Source organism: Haemaphysalis longicornis, unplaced genomic scaffold (genome assembly GCF_048455015.1).
Source record: "Haemaphysalis longicornis isolate Haplotype H1 unplaced genomic scaffold, Haemaphysalis longicornis Haplotype H1 scaffold_4, whole genome shotgun sequence".
NCBI lineage: Eukaryota > Metazoa > Arthropoda > Arachnida > Ixodida > Ixodidae > Haemaphysalis > Haemaphysalis longicornis.
The window spans coordinates 70711742-70733113 of NW_027526361.1; the positions used below are offsets into that span (position 1 = coordinate 70711742).

The following is a 21372-nucleotide window of genomic DNA, read 5'->3' on the forward strand; positions in this document are numbered from 1 at the left end:
AACCCAGTGCAGGGGGGGGGGGGGGGGGGGAAGAGAGGATGAAAGACTAGAGAGGAGAAAAAGGGGGGATGAAACAGATAGTGAAAGGGGAAGGGAAAAAAGGGAAAGTGCCGCATCGATGCAAACTAAGCAAACTGGCGCAAACACCAGGGTACTTCCGCTTTCGGGGGAGTTTTTCCAGCTAGCCCGACCTATAAGAGATCAGCTCAAATCGTGCAAATCACCGAGATGATGTCTCAAGCGTAGCCTCCCCCGTGTACACAGGCCACTTGGAGAGTACGACGAGAAAGGGATCCGTGTCTCAGAGAGAGGGCCCGAGTCGGAGCACCTTAGGTGGCGAACGGTGGGTGCAAAGAAGAAGCGGGGCGGTACACAGTATAGTGCGCGGGAGGGGGCAGCTGGTGCACAGTGCGGCCGGCGACTGCAGCCTCGCCTGCAGCGGTGGCTACAGCCCCGCTCGGCGCCGCGCTTCGTCGACGGCCATCCATTAACCCATTAACAATTCCGAGGCCCGGCTATCGGAACGCTCTCGGTTCCTCCGACGGGCCGCCATCCATTGCGGCCTGTCTGGGCCGGATTTACAAGTGCCTAGGCCCGGATTAGAGGCGCGCCAGGGCCCGTCCCCTCGGACCCCTGTATTCTTCATAGGGCCGCCTTGTAATCAATTGCGCCCCCAAATCCGTCGGGATACGCGCCTCGCGGGAGCCTGCCCAGAGGAGACGCGAAAGTGGCGCGAATAAAAGGATAGAAGCGGCCTGCCGCCTCAAGGAATCCAATTCTTACTGCTCTTTTGTTTTATCTGTTTCCACCGCTGCTGCTGCCGCTGCTGCTGATTTTACCAGGTTCTTCTTCTCTGTCACACATCTTATACGTTCTTTTTCCCCACCTTTTATCTGTCTATCCCTTAAAAAAAAACAGCGCGTATATTCTGCTACTTCGTCTCCAGTAAGCGCGAAACTTATTTGCTCTTTTTCAGGGCAACGCCACTGATGCTGCGTCGCCGAGCATTGGAGCTCGCGTGCTGTGAGATGGTAGATATATAGGCTCGATCCCCCCTCTCGGGCTGGCCGGCACCCGCTGACGCCTCCCCCACGCCTCGCTTTACTTCTCTTGCGCTCATTTTCGCTTTCGATCTTCCCCTATCGAAACCGAGTTTGGAAACAAGCGGCGCGCGGATCTCTTCTCCGGCGAGAAAACGCGGGATTAAGCGTCGCCGCTTCTCCCGCACACCACCCTCGAGCGGGGATTTGGGTACGCACGCCGAAGGAGATTCCCAACTCCACGACCCTGTTGCAGAGAAAAGTAAGGATATGAAGAGTGGGAAGAGGGGCGCTTTGCGTATAGGGGAACGCGTCGAGTATGCGGAAGAGTTCGGCCAGGCGTATACTCGCGTGAGTCTTCTTTCGTGCGCGGATACAGTGTCATCAACTTGTAATCACTCATGAATTAAAGATTGTCCGGCGGTTATCCCGTTAATGTGCCTGTTTGTCAGAACATTTCGTGGTTCTTTCGTCGTCGTTATAGTCATTGTATACATGTAGTCATGAACAAATGTAACGCGATCCCAGAAATATGAACCAGAACACAGAAATATCGTGCTTTCCTTCCTTCCATGCAAGTCAAATTGACGCTTGGCTTAAAGGGACGCTGCAACACTTTTCCCAGCTTTTTTTGAAATATTAAATGCTTGCAGAACGTAGTCACCCAACACACCCAGTACTTATATTAGGGGGTCGCAGAGTACCTCAGCCAAAAATTACTGCTCTATGCCCATCAGGTAACTTGTAAACTCGCTCAAAATATTTTTCTCTCTTTCCTGGGCCCATTTGCCAAAACGCGATAACTATAGGAATAAGTTCTCAACTACAACTTCAGCGCTGTCTATGTAATAAGTCGTCTGCCCGAAAAAAATGATACAAACGCTCGGTTAAGGTAGCGTTTCCGTCGGGTTTTCTGGCAACCGCCTTATTTTCCGTGGCCGACTTCGACTTATTGGCGTCTTATTTGTAAGCCGGAACTTAATCGGGAACTTATGCGTACGGGCAAACGGGCCCTGGTCTCGACGTTTTTCGACCGCTTGAATTACGTCACTAAGGCCGTGTAGCGGCTGTTGGCCGGTTTTCCTTCAGTTGCAGCAATGAACGCTTTTCGATAGCAACTTTAAAAATAAAGCCACAAAAACAAAGCAGAAATGGAAGTTGTATCTGTTGCGACGAGCAAACCACGCAGTGCCGCTCCGTGCTGGCGATAACTATAGCTTTCGCAGTGCTTCCAGACACGAGGGAAAGAGGGAAATCATTTATCGAAAGTGTTGCAGGGTCCCTTTAACTATACAGTAACAAAGTTGGGAAATGTGGCTTTCCAAATATACCAATAGTGCACCCTTATTCAACCTTCACAAACAGTATTTTTCAACTTAGTGTGTTCTGGTTCATATTATCCAGTTGCCATTTCATTTGTCCATAATTGTACATGTATGGGTAGGGGGGGAGGGGGGGGGGAATCTGGTAATCCTCGTCCTCAGTTGCCCTTTTTGTGGAGAGACGTTGTGGAAGGAAAAAGAAAGATGATTTTTTTAGAATAAATATTTCTTTTTGTTATTTCTCCATTTTACGTAATAATTCTACGATAAAATGACGGTAAACTTTTCCGGTGATTGTTTGAGCACAGATCGATGCGAGCGCCCCCCTCCCCCCCCCCCCCCCTTTTTTTTTTTGCTCGCTCTGTACACATGCGACACACGTATGTCACTTCAAAGGGAAGTGCTTTGGTGGGATGTGAGTATAGATAGATCGGTTAAAGGCTTCAAATGCGCAATTAGTGGTGTGGCCTCACGCTTAGGAGGGTCAGCTCTCCCCTAAAAGTTTGACGTCGATTAGAACCTCTGATTTCTTCCTCTGACGTATTACCGGTTTTGTCCACTAGTTGGACGAGTCGAGAGCGCGCACTGACAAAACGAAAGTTGAGCTCACTATACGAGCGGGTGTTGTTTTCAACCAACTTATTTCAGCCTATTATCGCTTCTTCTATACTTACTCTACCACACAAATTAAATTTTAGCACATACATTTCTTGAACGCCCAAATAGTTTGTGCCACTATATATCCCCCGAGCTTTTTCAGCTTAACTCATTTGCTTAACGCTTTTTTTTTTCTAAAATTCAAGTAATAAGATCAAGATTAGAGAGAGATCGTCGCGGAGAGGAGTCACCTCAAAGAATGATCGCCACAAAGAAATACGCAAGATGCGGAAAAGAATTGACCGAGTTGCGCAAAAACCATGCCAAAACGCTTTTTCCACTTCGGTCTTGATCGGGTAAAAGCAAACGTAATAAGTTTTGCAACATCTCCTGTTTAGATTATTTCCAAATATCGAGATAAACGTACATAAGTGTGGCTATAGGCATCGATTTTATTATAATTTTTGTTATTTCAGATCAGTCCTGTTAAGAAATGACTGCACGCGCCGACGGCCTGTCAGAGTATAATATTTCCTTCCCTCTCCGACTAAGACATGAATAGTGTGATAATTGAAGAAAGTTGCTCCGAGCCCTGTACTTGCCAATATAATAGCCTCGATGAATACTGAGCTTGAAGCGACAAGTCAAAAGGTATGATTGTATTGTCGCGCGACTCAGGTAGTTTCACAACCCGTGCAATGAAGGTTGCGCTGACGCCCAAAGCAACACTTTAGGCAGTACACCGCATCACCATAATCATCATAATCTTCACCACCACCACCACCATCATCACCATCATCATCATAATTCTATTAACAGGTGCTGCCATAAGTAATTGGAACAAGGATTTTGTGAATGTCACAAAAATTTTGTCTCACTGGCTTTGTGACAGCCGTTATCGGTTTGCAGGAAGCTTTGGCTATTTGGCAAGACTCCTGTAAATGCACACAAATGCAGCCAGCAGTTTCCGGTAGAAGAAATTCCTTTAAATTTATGAGTCAATGTTCCAATAACTTTTGACGGCACCTGTACACTGCAGGACGCAGGCCTCACAGCTACCCCCCCTCCCTCCTCTCCCCGCCAATCTTCTTACTTCATCCTTACGCGTAACTAATCCTACCTCCGTATCTCGGTCCGCTCTCTTACCCTGGTAGAACACCAGTTGTCATTTCTCTTCAAGGCCAATTTCTGGTATCAACTTCACCGCGATCGGTATAAACAACTGACAACTGTCAGATATACTGGCAATAACAAAGCGGATAATGCGCAATAACTTGACTGCGTTTGATGGCAATCACAGGGGCAGCGCTATACTGGTAGCAATTTTGATGCAATAGGCGTAATGGTAAACTTAAAATTACATTTTGTTTGGGAATCTATCGAGATAACGTAGATAAGGTAAGGAATTGGGCTTGTTGGTTTTGCATTTTGGCCGACTGCCCTTGAGGTTAACAGGGACACACTTTTTAAAGAAGACAAACGGACGACGTGGACAGCATGAGCTCCAACTAACAACTGATTTATTAGAAGCTGAATGTTTGCTTGGGCATCGGAAAACGTAGAAAGGGTTACAGAGTACAAATGGAAAGGGGGAAAGTGAAAGAGACAGTTTTTTGTGTTACATACAGGCGCTAAACGTCGTAATCTGGTGAATGGCTCTTCATCTGTATAGATATGGGCTGCAGCGTGATCTGCACCTGACGATTTTTGGAAAAACAGCCGAAATCAAAATAGTGGTCTCGTACTTCAGGTAGCACGACCTAATCTTGCTTCTCTCGCTCTCGGACAAAACGGGGGCGCTTGTAATGACCAGTAAGGGCATGTACTATATACGAAAAAGCAGTAGAGGTACTCAAAAAACACTTCATGTAAGATGAGCAGGAAGGTTCTGAAAAAGCATCGCTCTGAGGCGGAACGCCTGCGCAACGAAGTAGGACTTGAAAGACTATAGCGACGAGTTTGAAGAAGAGGGACCGAGACCGTTTGCGTCCATGTTTCGCTGTAAAGACCCACAAAAAAGGAACCCCGTTCCGGCTTTCTGTGGGAGGGCTTTCGGCGTGACAGAGCCCACCTAGAAACGATCCCCATCAACGACCCTTTCATCATCAAAAACTCTGACAGTGTTGCTGAATTCCCCAAAACGAACTGCTGCTTTTCATTTTTTTTTTTCAGAAGATGTGCGGGACCTTTATTACAATATCCCACAAAAAGTGGCTCTCCGAGCGGTTCAAAACTCCATCGATGAAATGGAAACGTAAAATTTTGAATCAGTCTGGAACTTGCGTGGCAAACTTCATGAAGCTTCTGACAATGCACCTCAGCTGACTGTATGTAGACTACAACGGCGCAGTATACATACAAGTCGATGGGATATGCATTGGATCATGCGTGGCGCCTACACTTGCAGATATGTTCTTGGCAGTAGGAAGTATATAGGATTCTTGATCAACAGTTTCAAGGGACCGCCATGGTGAAATGCTTTAGGTAGGTCGACGACTGCTGAAGGAGATAAGATACTAAAGATGTTTAGGGACGCTCACGAAATCCCTAACAAAAGCACCATATATTAATTGGACCTAAGCGTAACGTCAGAGAAAAACCACACTTGCTATGTACCGAACAAGGGGACAAATGGGACTTCTTCGTTACGAGTCGGTGCACGCAAAGTTAGGGAAGAGGGCCATCGCTAATGAGTGTATGACGCAGGCTCTTAAATGGTCGTGTGCGCACAGGTGCGAAGAAACCTTTAAGGGGGGACGTGGCTTTCAAAATCAACTTTTTTATTTCTTTGTGGATTTTGATGAAAATTGGCACAGCAACTGGAAATGCTTCTGTGATAACACTATAAAAATTTCAAAGTAATATTTTGAAAACTTTTTTATGTATGAAATATTCTTTCTGTTCCGCTTGTACCGAGCTTGAGCGACTTATAAAACACGATAGAAAACTTGTTCGAAGTGCTTTGCATTCCCAAATGAATGGACGAGGTCGTGACAGTTTTAGAATTTTTTTTTTTACAACACAATGTTTTTTAGTTTTCATTTTTTTAGAGGTTATTGTGCAACAGGCATGTCAACTGTGAACGATTATTTGAATAAAAAAATCACAAAAAACAAATCTGGAAAACCAAAAGTGTCACGACCTGAACAGTTCATCAAGGAATGTAATGCAAGAAACGGAATCAAAATAGACCCAGCGGTCATGAAGAAATCCCTGGTACAAGCGAAACAGGTGGCAAAAAAAAACGTTTTGAGAAAACGGCTTCCGAAGTTGCAACATAGGTTTCACATATCAGAAGTCGTCACGGTTGTAGCCTTTCATGTCCTTTTGAACATGGGGCTTCTGGAAGGCCTTGCCTTGAAATTGGAGTGCCTTTTACAGCCTTTCTCTTTCCAGAAAACATCATTTTCAGCTCCTCCGTGAAGAGTACATACCCCCTTTGCAAACCAAACGGAGGGGAGATGGGTTTCAATGGGCTTTCAATGCAAAGTATGGTTAGTTGGTTGGCTGTATCACACTGGACAACCTCCTTTTGCAGTGTTGTCACCATGGCAACAAGTTAAGCATTTTTTTTTACTTAAATTTGACCATTTTTGGCTTTTTTTATGTTTTATCTTGCCTGGCACAGCAACTTAGTACTAATGTGCAGGTGTTCATTGCCAAAAGTTTGCATACCACAAGGATGAAAATGAGCTACTTTGAAGCTTGGTAGAGTATTCTGCATAACTCCCAACTTCAATGCAAGAGCATATTTTTTTTACTACTTTTGACATTCAAGGCATCCAATATTTCTCGCAGCACAGCCAGTATGCCCTGAGCAATGGTATCAATAATTTCCCTAAAAAAAATCACTGTTAAATGCTGCCACAGTAACGTACATTTTTAACGCAGAGAGCATATTTTTATTCCTATATTACAAACTCAAACCAGTTTGCATGAAAATTACAAGTGCACGGGAAACGTTGCGCAAGAAAGGCGATATGGCTCGCGCGCATCGCAGCGCACGCTTACCGCGACATATCGAACTTTGATTATACCTGATATGGCTGGTCAGGTCGCTTTTAAGATTAAATCTAACGTCGCAGGCATTAATTACAACTACTGGCGTTCAATCGTAACCGGTTGCCCAGTCATGTGATGCTCCAATGCGCGTCGGCTATGCCGTGCGCGCCGCAGCGTTTGACGCGTCGACTGTTTCTTTCCCAAGGCTAGCGAGCCCACAATCAAATCACAGCAATAACTAAGCGTGTAAACATCGCAAATCCAACTAAAAGTTCACTTCACGAACCGCTATCGCAAGCGCGCACACCGCGTCACCCTCCGGGGTCTGGCGACGGTAGAGTCACGCGCCCCACGAAGCGTTCGATGACCTCCGCCTTTCGAGCCACACAACTTCCCGTAATCCGGCTCGTTATCTCTGGCATTCCCATCGCGATAACGTCCGTGTTGAACACCACAGATTGAACAGAAACTCGTCCGAGCGCAGCGGCGAAAATGAACTCAATCCACTCGCTACGCAGCTCAGGCGGCCGCCATTTTGCGTTGCGCCCGCAACATCCAATCAGGAGGGTCGACGGTCTGTGCCCCGACCGGGGACCAATAGCGCTTCAGCATCTATTTCTAGCTTCGTTTGTGCGTCGTTTCTTTTCTGCCGTTTGTGCGTTTGTGAATGAACGAAGATAAAAGAGACGAGCAGAACCGGAAAGACCATCGCTCGGCCGATCTAACCATATCAAAATGGCCGCGCCCGGTAGCACCGTTGCGGAGATAGAGCGCTCCGAAAATTGCCGTTTTTTCGCCCTTTTGCGCTGATAGTTTGTCACCGCGCCTGACAAAAGTATTTTTTTATGCCACTTTGCGACGCTTTTCAGCGTAAAAACTTTGCAGACGCACAAAATAGGAAACATAGAAGCCGAATATGTGGGTTTCAAAAAAACGATGTTTTGGTCATTTTTCCGAAGTTGAAAGCCGCGTCCCCCCTTAAACTCCAGGTGGAACGTATACCAGCAAGCGGCTACGCAGACAACACGCTAATCTCAGTTGGCGAAAAACTTTTAAACATGAAAAAAAAGAAACAGCCGGAACCCAGGAGCCATGACAAGAAACACGTTGTTGTATCGTACTTACGCAAGGGCTCAAATAAATTAAAGAAGATAGCCACGCGATGATTTTAATTTTGTGTTTTTCCGCGCCAGTGCAGCTTAAAGGGGTGTACCAAAAAGTAAATGCTGTGCCGGAAGCCATTAAAGATGTCTGCAAAACACGACATGAAAATAGGTTTGTTTAATGCGAAGTAGGGGGCGTGTACCCCAATCCTCTGGACTGCGGTAAAGCATATGTGGGCCAGACAGGTCGATCGATGCCTCAATGAGAGGCTTAGAGAGCACCGGTACGTATGTCAGCAAACGGGCCCCTCAGGCAATCTGGCGACCCACTGCAAAAAATGTGAGTTTAACCCATTGTTTGAGGTAACCAGTTCCGGAAAAGTCGCACATCAATACCACAGGGTAAATCTGGGAAGCCTTTCACATATCAACACAGCAGACCAAATGCGCAAGCTTATGCTCAATCGTATTGGGTCTCCGTGAAATAGAATTCTTAAAAAGCAACTCACAGCAAGATGGCTAGGGAACACGCTGCTGGATCACACTGCAGCTCATATTTATAAAATAAAGAGCGATTCACCAGATCACGATGTCTAGCGTCAGTGTGCAGCAAAAAAAAAAAAAAAAAAGAAATGTCTTTCACTTTCCCCTCGTTCCAATTGCACCTTGCAATCATTTCTACATGTTTCGATGCCCAAGCAAATATTCAACGTCTAATAAATCAGTTGTTAGTTGGAGCTCGTGCTGTCCACGTCGTCCGTTCGTCTTTTTGAACAGGTGTGTTCCTGGTAATCGATCAACATGCAAAGCGATAGCGTAGTGAACAGCTCCCAAGCCGCACCGCTTTTAATGAGGGTGCATGCGTCTGCTGCGACGCTGCCCAACCACAAACCGAAATGCGTAATCAAGAGCCAAAGGCGCAATTCGTCAAACATAGGAAGGAGGATGTGCACGCATGACCTAAGTACAGATTATTTGGAATCCAAACCAGGCATACTTAACGAACAGGCTGGAGGCCTTGCAAAATAAAGCGGCACGTTTCATTACTAAGAATTATTCCCGCACGTCTAGCATAACTGCTAGCTGAATAAAAACAAAATTACCATCCCGCAATGCCCAACGTGACAGCATCCAGAAAATGTACTCTCGTACCTTGATGGGACGATGGCCTGGGTACGTGTACGACACAGCACCGGCAACTCTCGTCTCTGCGGGTGGGACACGGGGACACCTGCAACAGTGGACGCACCATAAGCAACATCATTGCAGAATAATAGAGAGTTATAGCAGAGCGGAGAACCGGTCCGGTACGGTAACCGGTACGCCTGCGCATGCGCACAACCAGTTTTTTCGACACTGCGGACGCGCAGTCGCACTGGTCGCCTACCGGGCGCCGTACTGGATCCGGTTCTCCGCTCTTCTTATTCTCGACTCAGAGACGGCCGGACGTAAATCACACCGTGTATACCCGTGACACGTGCTAACCAATTTTAACATATATGTTCATAATTAATTCATAACGTGGAGCCGTATGTTTACAACGTGAATAAGTAGCTGTATGAAGGACTACTGGCCCACCAGTAGGCAGTCTCCTATCTTTCGGTTGGTCGCTCTCTCTTGCGCTATTAGCGAGCTTTAGCTGACCGTTTTTCGCGGTCCGCTCCGCTCCGATAGCAAGCCGCAGCCCCATAGCGCATGCGTGGCGCGCTTGGCAGCGAACGGCATTGGCTCCTGTGGCGCTGAGCGGACCGCCGATACCGGAGCGGACAGTCGTAAACAGTCAGCTAAAACTCTCTATTATCTTAGACTGCGACCAGCAGGAGCAACAAATCTGGCTACTGCGACGGCAATCGCCTTGTTATCGAGCCCTTGTCCAGTCAGGGCGAAAGGTATTATGCATTGTCATTTCTACGAGCATAAACTTGGTTTGGCATGGCGGTAGACTTGTAAATCACCAGCTAACAAAATATTAGAGCTTTAGGCCGGGTTCAGACTGTTGCCGCAACTGCCGTAATAACTTTAAAAAATGACGCAATTTCGCGCCTCAGCCAACCGAACTGCGTGACACGCCGTTTTTTCTACGTTCATATAACTCACGATAAGGCCGTTAGGTCGGTAGCCTGAACATAGCCTTATATATAATTACTTACACGCGTTCACAGTACAATGCGCGCAATTGACCCGGGGCATTGGCGCGTGGATCTGGTGTAATCGTGGTATACCTTGGCCCGATGTTTGATCATGGAGGAGATGGAATAAAGCGGCGTTATTCGCCACAACCTAAGTACGGATGGTCGTTGGCCGACCCGTGCAACTGATGCAGGGGTCCCAGCGCCCGAAGCCAATCTCTCGTGAACCTGGGCGCCTCGGCACGCAGCCTGAATTCGACACTTCCGTGACACTATAGTGTACATCCCATGGGAAGTACCCGGACTTCCAGCCGAAGGTCTTAGGTGCATACAATCACTCACTCCTCGCATTTCGCGTTCAAACTATACACGCTAAGAACTCTCCGGTGGTCGTCTTCAACAGAGCGCTCCAGAATGACTAATCGAAGTGGCATTGTGTGCGAAGGCGACGAATGACGAATCGCGACTAATGATTCGACTAAAATGAGTCCATGTGCGCAGGTACAACACGCAAGGCGTGAATGGCGTTTTGCATTGCGCAATATCCCTAAACAGATGCCCTTTTTCACTCAAATTGAATCGTCGGGACACCCTACGGCAGCTATTCTCAAAGGGGGGTCCGCGAGAGCATTTGAGGGGTCCGCGAAGCCTCCTTCAAAACTTTTACTCCCGCCATTCTTTTCTCAATTTTGCCGGCACTCCTTGCAATGCGAAATGGTGGCTTCGCCGCATCACATGTACGTTTAGTTTCTCCGCGTAGCACATATTTTAACATCTGCTTTTTGCCAACACGCCAGCTAGAGAAGAAAAAAAGACATGGAAACGGCAGTATATGTAGGTGTTTAGAATAATTTTAGATCCAAGACCAAATTGTTTAACATATAATACGCATCGTCATTAACGCCGAGCATAAAAGACGGGCATCGGCTGTTGGCGACGTAAGCTGCAAGTAGAAATAATTTGTTTGACATTATGACACCGATCAACATATGCTTTATCGTGGGGTCCCCCATCGCTTTCGCAATCCCAAAAGGGGTTCCTGGGCAGTCATGGCTGAGAACCGCTGCCCTACGGGAACCTCTTGGAAAGTACCTTCGTTTATGACAGATAGCACGTTTGGGATTTGCGAAAAGAAAAAAAAGTTGAAAAGGGTCATGATCGAAGACTCATGTAATGTATAAGAAAGCAGAAGAGTGGCTCGGAACAATTATTTTCCCCGTTCAAAAAGCGCGAGCCAGATAACTTTGCTTGCGGATGTATATGTACGTTCATTCCACGAGACCGCAGACTCGATCGATGCCCCTGGAAGTCGGCATTTTTGAAATAAAAAAAGGGAAAAAAAATCTACCATGCCCCCCGTCTTCAGCAGGGCGACTGAGGGCCCCTGCTTGAGAAGACCGTCTAATTCAGAAAGTCGGGAATTAAAAAGAGCTCCGTGGCACCGCCTGATGAGGGGAGGTTGACTCCCCGGCAGCACGCGGCTTCACAAAGCAGGGTCGGGGGGAGATCTGGTTTCTGCGGAGCTCGTTAAAATTGTTCCGCCGGGTCCAATCAGTCACTATCCGTACCCTGCCCTACCCGACGATGCTCCGACGCCACCGCGGCTGGCGGCAGCTTCCGACAATGCAGCTGGTTCTTGGCAGCGCGCCCCCGAGGACCGCCAAGGAGTCTTTTAATAACGCCGTGCGGCTGGGAGGTGGGAGGACCAACCACCCTCGGATCGCCGAAGCAGCACGCCCCCGCGTATACGCGTCGCTCACGCTTCGAAGATCGTTTCTATTAGAATGTGTGTTCGCAGACGTTCAAATTAAAAAAAAAAAAAAAGAAACAAGCTGAACACCCCCGACCACCCGCGGACTTTATTGAAATCCGCGCGCTCTCATTTTGTTAAAATGTCGCCGATTCATTGACAGGCCGGTCCAACTGACTATAGGGGGTCCGCAAGCTTTATAAGAAAATCCGGCTCACTCCCCTTATTTTATCGATTAACTTTATATAAAAACGGACAGCTACTCACGCCGTTATTTCATTTTCTGATTGTAGTTTTCTTCTTGCGAACGCGTATTTTTTTCTTAACCTCGATTGATAGCTCCTGCAAGTAGTCTGACATTTCTTACTGTGCTTCTACTTTCCTTGACGAATTCCGGGATATTTCGCGGTGGGGAAACTTTCTTTTTTTTTTTCTGCTCATGGAGTGAAAGGAGGGGGGTCCAGCTGGCTTCGAGGGGTGTATAGACAGTGATTGAAAGCGTATTCGAGCAATCTAGATCCAATACTTTTTCCCTGCCCTCGAGTGTCAGAGGAGACAGGAAAGTAAAGAGAAAAAAAAAAAACCCGCTATAACATTACACAAAGAAACCCTGCGAGAAGAATAAAGAAATAAAAAGAGAGGGATAAGATAGAAGCGTAGTAAGGAAATGCCAAACCGTAGGGGCCTACAGGGACGCCAGGAGGCGAAGCTCGCCCAATTCGGTTTATACCATACCATACACGGCCGGCTGAACTGACGGGCTCGCGGCGACTCGGTCCCCAAGCCGAGGCCGAAGACAACGGAATAGAAACATAATAGAAACGTAGAAACAACAAAGTAGAAACACAGAAACAGAAACAACAAAACAGAAACCTAAACAAACCCACGGAAGCGAAGGCGCGTGCTGGGTTTGCGATCGAGAAAGCGGAGGAAAGGCGAGAAGAATTCCAGGGAAGCGTTTAGGCGAGTTGATCGTGGAATCGAGTCGTCCTCCTCTGAAGCCAACTGCGCATGGGGAGGGCGACGCCAGCGCGTTTAAAGTCGTTTCGATCTCGCCCAGGCACGCGAGTCTATATAAGGACTTCGAGCTGGGATTGGCTTACGCGTTGATGGAAACACAGCGCCATTCGTCTTGAGGGGGTCGTCGTTTGACTCATCGCCAAAAATGGGGCCCTTTCAGCTAGGTACTATAAATATATTTATCTATTACTGCTTCGTGCGTAAACAGGCGTTCTCACTTGAAAGTTCGGGCTATAACAGGCTGCATTCCGCGCATACAAGTTGGCGCAAGTGCGTCGTAATCATGATCCTGATCATCATCATCATCATCATCATCATCGAATTTATTTTGAAAGAAGGGAGAGGGATTAAGAGATGGAGCTGTGAGTGGAGTCCTACGTCCAGCATCCCCGTTGCAATAGCTCCGGTCTTGGCTCTACGTATCAGTTCTAATAAGGAGTGTATGAGGAGTGTATGTTGCTCTGTGTCTGCCAAATGATGGGGTAATTTCATGTATCATGGAACAGGTTGGCTTTGTCCTTGCATTTAAAGCCTTCCTTGTCTTATTTCTTAGGAAACATAAGTATCAATCGGGACTTGCGTGGGACGGTGTTGTCAGTGGAGTAATGATGGTGGCGTGAATTCTTTATGGAGGGCTAGAGCACAGGACACATGTCAGAGCTCGTGTACAACCATCGAATCGGTCCCTTTTACAACACAACTGTATACCACTGATAACAAATGTTGAATCGTACTAACAGAGGGAGAAGATTGCGCACCGAAAACACCAAGTATGCTGTATACGAATGCTTTGATGAAGAATGAAGCGATAATCTGCAGATTGACGCCGTCTTTCGGGTGTTTGTGTGCAGTGGTGGAGCTTCCTTATTGCACCGTCCAGCTCAGGCGCCGCTTAATCCACAAACTGCTTCTTTTTTTTTCGTCGATGAGAATCGTGTTAAACCACAGAAGGGGCACAGAGCTACTCATTATTCATGAACGAAACAAAGGTTCGGTAAGACAGGGGGGCTTCGGCTCACGAGTTACACGTGACGAATTGCACGTCAATATGCGCTCCAGGGTTTCCTCTCCCACTGCGGGGGATCCGACACGCGCTGCCCGGAATTCCCCAGCGTGATCCTCGGGCGACCGCCAGGCAGTCGGGCTCCCAGGCTTTCTGTGCGGGCGCAGCTGCGCAGCGCAGGTTCGAGAGAGGCGGTTGTCGCCGTGCCCGACGAATAAATATTCAAATAACCCGCGGATGAGACGGGCTCAACCTGCCCAGCAACTCGGAACGCCGCTCCTGCGCGCGCGAGAGGCTCCCCGGAAGATGCTCACGCTTGGCGACACCGCGTGCCAGCGAGCGAAGCTCTCCACCTAATGACGTCATGGCGCGGATCCAATGATGGAGGAGCCGGAGCTGACAGTGATGCATGGCCTCGCGCGCGCCCCTCGCGCTCACACCGCGGGCCGGTGCTTCGCGCCGCTGGAGCCTCCTCCGACGAGATCCCGCACGGTTCCGTCGCGCAACAAGGGAGAGCCCCCATGTGTGGCTCAACTGAGCTGCCCCGGGGATTATCCCCTCCCTGCCCCGAGGGCCTTCTCCGTCCCTGCAACCTGCTGCTGCTTCTTCCATGGCACGCAAACGCCTTGCTTCGGGTGAAGCATCGCCAACGCGTACCGCATAGCTCGCCTTCTCCCCTTCGCGACTGGTACACACATATATACGGCCTCCTGCGTCCACATCTGCAGTGTTTCCCAGCGCTCGAAGACCACTGGTCACTTATCATCTCGACGTGTCGAAGCCCCGTTCCTGCCGTGGGACACGCAGGGCGAGCGGCGTGTGGCTACGTATACGGAGACAAACAGGATCTGCCACCGACGGCAGCGGATGATTTATGCGGCCTCCGCAGCGAATAAGCACATGCAGGTGGAGCCGGATAAAAATAGGGAGAAAAAGAAAGCGACACAGGCTTGCGCGTTCCCGGCGCGTTGTTATGAAACCGAGTGTGTCTTGCGTTTGTGCCCATATTGGAGAGACTTCATATCAGAGGCTCGAGAATGTCTGCCCGAGGATGTTTGCTTCGTTTCAATTCTAGGGGCGAGGCGCGCCTGTGGGCGTTCCGATATGAACGAGGCGCTGCCGGATTTCTTGTTCACCGACGACAGTGTTTTCAATACGTCTCGGCCGTGCGGCGCCACTCGTTCGTTGTTTACGAGTTCTCACAGCAGAACGTACACTCGGAAACCGACGCCTTCCCCTCGAACAACCTTCCTATTTCCTTTTCTTCCTGCGAGCTAACCTGGGGCGGCACCGAAAAAAATATAAAAAGAGAGAAGATAAAGCGCGCGGGCGCACACACACCGAGAGACGGGGTTCCATTTCAGCGCTATACGTCTCTGGCGAATACTAATATCGAACCATGAGTGAGGCTCCCTGTGTCTCGGCCGGGGCCCCCTTTCGCCGCCGGTATAGCTTGTTTCGTCTTCTCTTTCCACCCGACTCCCTACAGCACTCCTCCGGTGGAGTCGCGCGTCTTGTTCTGCAGGCCGCGACAGCGCTGTCCGCGAGAGAGCCCGCCGAGCTTGTGCGTCGATGTTCCCATATATCTTGCTTCGGACGTATATATCCCCGGCCCCCCCCTTTTCTTCCTTGTTATCAGCGTGTGCGCGCGCCCGGTGCCCGCCACACGTATACATAAGCAGCGGAACCAGTACGCCACCCTGCGGAACACCAGCCGCCACTCCCCTCTTTCATCGTCGTCCAGCCCGTCTGCTGCTGCTGCCGCCAGCCTCCCACGCCGAGTAATACCTTTATTAATTTCAGCCCAGCGCAACGCAACGAGACATTTCTCATTAGCCGGCGTCATCCGTCATTGGCGAGGAAATAAGATGCGTCTGCTGGGAGAGACTCGGCTGGCTCCCGAAGCAGCGCAGTCACCCTCCCTCGCCTGGCCTCCCCCGCGCTCCGCCAGGGGCGGTTTGTTTAGCTCTTATATATACACGCTGCGGCCGAGCCATTCATCCCCATTTACTTGGCTTATTATTTGCGCCCGGCGCATTAAGGTTGCAGATGTCCTCGCGCTCTGCGGAGCCTGCGTTTCTTTTGTGGCGCGTACGGGCGGTTGCTGCATGCTCTCGGAAGGCTCGGCGCAACCGCTCATAATACTGATAGCACGAGCAATGCGGCGGAGAAGAAACCGAGCGTGTGTGCTTCTTTGTGTCCCAGAGCCCACGTGCGTTGGCAGCGACGTAAGCCAAACGATCGGTCTGATGCTGATAAATGTATTGATGTGGCGGAGATGAAGCTAGCAGCGAGGAAAATGATTGGGCAGGGAAATGTTTTCCCATGACTCTTCTGCCTTGAGTCGCATGTGAGATTAAGCAGTTGGAGGCGGTACCACGAACCAGCATGCCTGGATAACACCCGTTATTTAAAGCAGCAGAAAACAAGTTGATTTGCACCTACAGAATCGTATTTTCATTTTCAAAGGAAACAATGCAACACTCACAAAGAAAGCAGCGCTGTGTTTGTCTTCTCGTTCTTGCCTCTGCTTTTGAAAGGCCGCCACAGCACATTTTCCCCTCGAGGCAGTCTGAAATCGCAAATACTGATGACGGATACACGGATCTTGTTAAAGACAACTGATGAAAACACAGGTGAGGGTTCGCAAGCTTATAACATAAACATGCATTTGACAACTTCAGTTGCTTTCAGGCTGGAAGCCATTGGTTTGAGAGTGCAAATGGGAAAAACAAGTGCTAGTATTAATGAAAATTTGTCCTGGTGAAACATGGTTGAGGAGATCGCCCGCAATAGAAACGAACAGACACAGAAGATTTACGAAAATAAAGCCGACGGGGCGATGGGCACGGCTCCTGCACATTGCTGCCTCCATTATGCGTTACTTGCACGCAAAGTAAACGATCGGCAGGCATACTTGTGACCTTGTTATCAAGGTGGCTCTTAGTTGTCTGGGAGCTTGACGTCACTACCTTTTGCGGCAAGCTGTAAGAATCGGAAAACACTGGCGAAGCTTGCCCAAAGTCGCGCAAGGTAATTGAACCATAGCGAAGCTGGAGGATTTCTCATTGCGTAAGCACTGAAGGACATGCATTTGTACGAGTTTTAAATTGTTTATTTACGTCTTCCGTCGTCTCTTACTACAGTGCTAGTAGTAGTCATTGTCATACGCATCGATATAGCCGTCTTCCTCATGTCAAGCATTACATGCGCGGTAGCGCTTCACGACAGCTGGGGCGTAGCGGCAGCGCGTACGTGCACCACGCATTGTCGGCGTTCCTGGAGTCGCGTGGAGGTTCTGTGGAGCAGGTGTTCCGCCACCTGTGGCATTGTTTGCTGCTTTTCCTTTTCCTTTTTTTTTTGCTACAGCCACTGCGCGAGCCGGGGACGCTCGGCGGTCGCCGCGAGGCACGCGCTCACGAGCGGTCGGTATTTTCTTGGTATTTTTAACGTAACGCGTTACGAATTACGGGCCACATACTAGGGCCAACTACAACCGCTCCGCTGTTAATAGCCTCAGGAAGTTACATGAAGGGCAGGTCAAGTGCAAAAGGAAGGAAAAAATTGGCAAGAATAACAGCGGGGAAATGCATGGATCCTTGCCGAGCAGGATAAACTTTAAATAGAGGTCAAAAGGATACTTGCTGAGGTAGCTGAAAATGTAGAAAACAAAATTAACCGGGCAGGTACTCATCAGCCCTTAATATGCACGAAGAAATGCATCCCACCTAGCCATATAAACATGCGTTTGCTGAAAACAAGCTCAAATTCACACGGGAGCGCGGAGGGTAACGTCGGATGCCGAACGCAGGGGCTGCACTCAAAATACTCAAAGATTTATAGCATCGCAAACACGCGCGCCCCAAACGGAAAAAAAAAAAAAAAAAAGACGCGGAACACAACCACGGTCCGCGCGACACGAGCACTACGCAAACATAGTGGAACGTGCCGCCAAACGTCTCCGGAAACGCACTCTATGCTGTATCTCGCAACGGAGAATCTAATCTCGGATCCCGGAATTGGATTTAGATTGAACAGGTCCTAAGAAATGTATGAGGACCACCCGTGCAACGCAGGCCTTCGGCGGTAGAAGCTATAAAAGAAGAAAGCGTGGATAAAACCCCCTCCAAAACACAGACAACAAATTCGTATTTTGTAGAATCTTTGGCTTTCCTGAATTGTACTTACATGGCCTGTTTGTATATTTAGAAGCAATTCCCCTATTTGATTTCGCCCGTATACGGCCCACGCACTCCCGGGCAACTTGTTTTGAAACAAGCGATGTCACTGAACGTGTACCGTGAATAGAATTAGAGCTGAGACGTGCTGGGCTGTTTCGCTCCGTTTCGACGGGCTGTTCCGCTAGAATTCAAGTCGCCTCACGTGCGGTTAAGCGGCGCACCGTTACGACGTGGGCGTGATTATGTTCAACGTATATATGTAAACCATGCGAAGTACCTAATCAGAAGTTCTGATTCGGTTCGGTTCCTGTTTTCGGTTCGGTTCCGGTTCCGGTTCAACACCCTGATCAGAACAGAAAACTAGCTTCTTTGAAACCGGTACTTCGTTGAAAGGGGGTATGACGGGCTTTCTTGCAGATCCCGTTATAAAGAGCGTTTACTATAGCTGCTGCTGTTGCTGCTGGTGATGATAATGGTGATGATGATGATGATGACCCTTGTTTGAACATCGTAAAAGGATGGGGGAGGCAACGAGTACAATGCGCCTGAACACAATGCCCGAATGAAGCTACGGGCACAATCTGAAGTTTCTTACAGCAGCCACCTTTCCTAATGGACGCAAGTCTACCAAAATTGTTCTCGTTAAATAAAGATTCAACTGTTATTAATAGATTTCCAAGCCCTCCACTGTTCGCGTGCACTTTTGTTTCGATGCTTCTCCGTTATTTGTCAACGCAGGTGGTCCAGCAGTGCGCCTGCATCGATGGACCGACACTCCGGCTACACAACGATGACAGCGTATCCTTGTATCGACATACGTCGGGTATATTAAGCGAAGTTGGGTATATTAACCGAAAATTTGATGCCGATAATCTTGTATGCGTTCAAAGCAGAGCTGCTAAGCAGTGCGCACATTCGGTGCATGACGGCATGCGAAGCACACACTCAGAGCCCCTTACTCCGTGCCAGCGGCCAAGTCTTTTTATAGCTTCAAAAGCAGGGGGTTCGGTAGCCTGGCGCGCGAACCCGTTGTTGATGCCTCCTTGTTTCCCAGGCCATGAGTCAGGCCCGCATAGCGATGTCCCCGACAAGAGCCTTCGTCCCTGCGTGAGAAACGATCTCGAAGAAAGCGGTGCGGGAAAAAATAACGCCCAACAACAACTGCACCTTCTTCAAACCTGTCGAGCTCGCCTTTAACCGCAGCGTCGCTGGCTTGCATAACATCGCCATGACGTCGAAAGTGTTGCGCAGCGCTCGACACATTTAGTGCCAAGCTGTGAGATCATTCGTATACCAATGACGTTCTTATAAATTTTCTATTTTCGTTCGACAAGCCAGCGCACCAATGTAACCGGCTCGCATACGCAAACGGAATAGAGTATTTTTTTTATAAATGACATCTTTAACTGGGGATCAGATGATTAACGAAGATCCAAACGTACGCACCGTGTCATACACTTGCCCTTAGAGGAACTGACAGTTGAAATTTGTCGAGTATGTGTTCCATAACCCAACTGGAAGGACATTAACTAAGACGCCTAATGGTATTGTTGGAAATTTCGTAAAAAAATGTTTATTATTTGGGTGCGCGTGTATTCCTTCGTCTACCGGATTAACCTTCAATATGCATTAGTTATACGTGGTTAGTTTTCTTTCTTTGCCTGGAATTGTCTGTAACGCCGCACGTACGCTGTTTCGTTGCCAGCAGCCACACGCATCCACATGAGCCGTCTGAGTATCCCACGAATAAAATAAAATGCACAAACAAACGCCCTGTTCCTTGCGTACAACACTGAGCTTCGTAAAATTACTCGCATGAACGGTGGCCGTGAGATCGTATATAACACGTACCGCCCGATGTGCAAGCGTTGTGGGAAGCATCCTCCCACAAAACTACTTTTTAAAGTTCGCTGTTTAACGTGTGCTCTGTTTAATGAAAACATGCTCCATCTCAAGTTATTTAACTAGAAAGCTCTACAGTACGAGGGAGATGAACATAGGAGGTAAATTTACGCTAGGCGAACATTCTTTCCTGGTATTAGATGAAAAAAAAAAATACGCCATTAAGAATTCGGGTCAAAACTCATGCGCGACCGCGTGTGCGCCGAATTCAAGCTAACAAAAACAACTATTTCTCGCAGCCCGGACCAAGAAAACAGCGAGGCGAGAGTAAAAAAAAACGTGCGTCCAGAAAGGCTCGTTAGGCTAATTAAGATTAATTTAGGATGCCAGAAACCCCTGCCGGCGAGGTCCCTTCAGCAGTGTGCAGTAGCGCAACCCAGTGAACCGTACGGTATTACTTTGGTGCCGCCTGCCTTTCCGTTTTTCTGCCTCCTCTGCGGATTAATTTCTTCTCTTGCGTTAGCTTTCCCCAAGCTTCCCAGCCTTCCAATAAGCGAATCCAGTCCAGCGTGCATGCCACGGCTTCTTTTATCTTGTTACCTTCATGTAGTATTTACATTTTTATGTCCCCCTTCCACAGCGCGCTGTGTCTGCAGGCTCGGACCTCGTCAGCCTCGTGTTTTCCCCTTACGTCTGCATATGATCTAGCCGGCCACGCACGGGAAACCGCGAGACGCGGCGGGTGACCAATGTGGCCACGTGGCCATTTTGCCGGCCGCTGCTTCTTCGCCCATGCGTCGCGCACCGTGGAAGGGACGGGAAGAAAAAACAGCTTGGAATGGCTGCGAGGAAGGGCATAAGAAGTGCGGGGTAATGGTCCTGTTACGCGCTCCAAAGCCACGTTTCGCAAGAGGGCGCTGTTCCGTAATACGCGGGTACCTGGATGTCCGAAGGCCAGCGCTTCTTACGCTGATTGCCCAGGCGACACCCGAATATTAAGCCCCCCATAAGGCTGACCTCTTACTTTTTTCTCTTCTTTTACGTATTTTTGTTTGTTTGTTTGTCAGACCGAGCTTATATCCACCACACCAAACTGCCGCAGTGTCAAGGAGAAACATCTTGTTGGTTCTTGGTTCTGATTTAACAAAATGTTGCTACAAAGAATGTGAAATGATGAGTCAATCTATAGGACGACATAGCACTTGGATAGTACTTGTGTAACAAACGGTGTGGCGCTGCAGTGGTGGAGGCTACAGCGACACCAAACCCACGCAGCAGGGTTAGGCTTCAAGCGTAGCTCGCAGGTCACTAACCATTCCATCACCGGGCCTCAGATTTCCACCATAGCCCAACGGTTTAAAAAAACCCAAACCCAACGCTCTT

General features: G+C 48.6%; 1 protein-coding gene across 1 annotated transcript in view; it reads right to left on the minus strand.

Moving 5' to 3' along the window:
- Positions 1-21372, minus strand: part of LOC144179786 (uncharacterized) — a 164178-nt gene that overhangs the window by 111833 nt on the left and 30973 nt on the right. The window contains exon 4 of the mRNA XM_077708222.1: positions 9217-9295. Within this exon, the coding sequence (XP_077564348.1) occupies positions 9217-9295 (79 nt within the window). The remainder of the gene's footprint in view (positions 1-9216; positions 9296-21372) is intronic.